The sequence below is a fragment of the Gossypium hirsutum genome, chromosome A10, assembly GCF_007990345.1.
Source record: "Gossypium hirsutum isolate 1008001.06 chromosome A10, Gossypium_hirsutum_v2.1, whole genome shotgun sequence".
NCBI lineage: Eukaryota > Viridiplantae > Streptophyta > Magnoliopsida > Malvales > Malvaceae > Gossypium > Gossypium hirsutum.
This window is the reverse complement of record NC_053433.1, coordinates 70,124,682-70,126,452: the sequence shown is the minus strand read 5'-3', so window position 1 is coordinate 70,126,452 and position 1,771 is coordinate 70,124,682. Positions and strand designations below refer to the sequence as shown.

General features: G+C 29.2%; 1 protein-coding gene across 1 annotated transcript; it reads left to right on the top strand.

The window, feature by feature from the left end:
* Nucleotides 1-260: 260 nt before the first annotated feature.
* LOC107896067 (gibberellin-regulated protein 12) lies at nucleotides 261-1,003 on the top strand. The gene is made up of 3 exons (XM_016821214.2): nucleotides 261-385; nucleotides 525-555; nucleotides 719-1,003. Exons 1-3 carry the CDS (start codon nucleotides 308-310, stop codon nucleotides 898-900), a joined length of 291 nt encoding a protein of 96 aa, XP_016676703.1. The 5' UTR covers nucleotides 261-307; the 3' UTR covers nucleotides 901-1,003.
* Nucleotides 1,004-1,771: the final 768 nt, after the last annotated feature.

Below are 1,771 nucleotides of genomic sequence, written 5' to 3'. Positions count from 1 at the left end.
TATTAAACATTTAAAAAAATTAAACATAATATGAATGATTTATATGAAAGAATGGAGTAAAATTGTGAAAATGTTAATTATAAGGAAACTACAAATGAGGTGAAATATAGATAAGGAAAATGGTATGAATTAGTGTAAATACCAAAACGGAGAAATGAGGCAAAAGTTGTCATATGTGCATTAGTATGTAAAATTAAAATGAGAAAAAGTGATTTTCTTCCAAAAAAGGAGATTTAGAAAATATTAGTTAATAGGTTTTGGGAGTATATAAAGAGGACTTCTAAACCATAAACAAAGAAATATTAAGATGGCTAGGTTTTCTTGCCTTCCCTTTGCCTTCTTTCTCATCCTTATTCTTTTCACTTTTTCCATTCAAACAGCAAATGTACTCTATTTCTTCCCTTTTGCTGAATTTTAATTTATAAGCTTTATTTATTTTTGTGAATTTACTCTGTTTATAAACTTCTTCTTTTTTTAGGCTTTTACCCATTTAAAAGCTAATTGTAGTTGTTTCATGTCTACAGGCTGGCAAGGAAGGATCACTTCGTCTCCAAGGTAGAATGCAGTATTGTTCAAAGTTCCATTTACTATTAATTTAGTTTTAATAATTAAATAAAAGCTTAATTATGTATAGATTTGTCCATTGATTTGAAATTATTTTAAGTATTTATGAATAGTAAAAAGATTTTTTTTAACCAAAATCTTGTTGTATACCCAGATTGTCCCAAAGCATGCGAGTATAGGTGTTCGAAAACACATCATAGGAAGCCATGTTTGTCCTTCTGCAATTACTGCTGCCAGAGGTGTTTGTGTGTTCCTTCGAGATTTTATGGGAATAGGGAGGAATGCCCATGCTACAACAACATCAAAACTAAGGAAGGCAAAAACAAATGTCCTTGATTGTGTTTTATCAAAGATGTTTGAATAAATTAGATGACGAATTAAACTTGGAGATCTTTGTCTTGCAATATGTTCCCATTTAATTCCAATCTTTTTTGCAACAATCGCTCACATTTGTGCTTCAATCTAGAATTTTTAAGTTCATTGTTGAATTAATCAATATATAAATGAACTGAATCAATTAGCTTAACCAATTGTGTAGCCTTTTGTTTCTGTGTTTGTAATCTTCCCAATCCAGCCTAGACGTTAGATCTGAATTCAGAAGATTAAATTAATCACTGAAATGGTCCCGAAAGTTATTGAAGTTTTGAAAAAAATTTTAAAACCTTTGTTTAATTTAATGGAAAGCTTAGTTAAATACCGTTTTATTTGTTCCTCAAAAGTTTAATCATAATTTAACAGCGGAAAAATGTGATATTTACTTATGTTTTTAATAAAAATCGGGGTTCATGCATAACTACTTAATAATCATATTTAGGCCTACTAAAATTTAAATTTAATGTCATGCAATATAAAATCAAACCCAAATCCTAAGTCCCATGTCACAGTTCAAAATAAAAGTACACAACCTTTGAATAATAACATAAATCAGATAACGAGCCTAAAATAATTCAATAAATAAATAAATAAATAAACTAAGCCAAGACCCTCTGGATGCCTTGTCCATGTCCTAACCTGATGAATTATCTGTAGAGATGGAAAACAAAAAGGAGTGAGCTATGAAACTTGGTATGAGTCCTATCACAAGTGAACCAGTGTAGAATAATAACTAAGCATACCTATTAACAAATGTCATCACAGTAACATTCATATAAAATAACAATATTAAACAATTCATTCAGCATGTTTTAAGAATGTCAATGCAATGCAA

Coding starts and splice junctions, on each gene's coding strand:
- LOC107896067 (XM_016821214.2), top strand. CDS start 308: ATGGCTAGGTTTTCTTGCCTTCCCTTTGCCTTCTTTCTCATCCTTATT. Junction 386..524: donor TTTCCATTCAAACAGCAAAT/GTACTCTATTTC, acceptor TCATGTCTACAG/GCTGGCAAGGAAGGATCACT. Junction 556..718: donor AGGATCACTTCGTCTCCAAG/GTAGAATGCAGT, acceptor TTGTATACCCAG/ATTGTCCCAAAGCATGCGAG.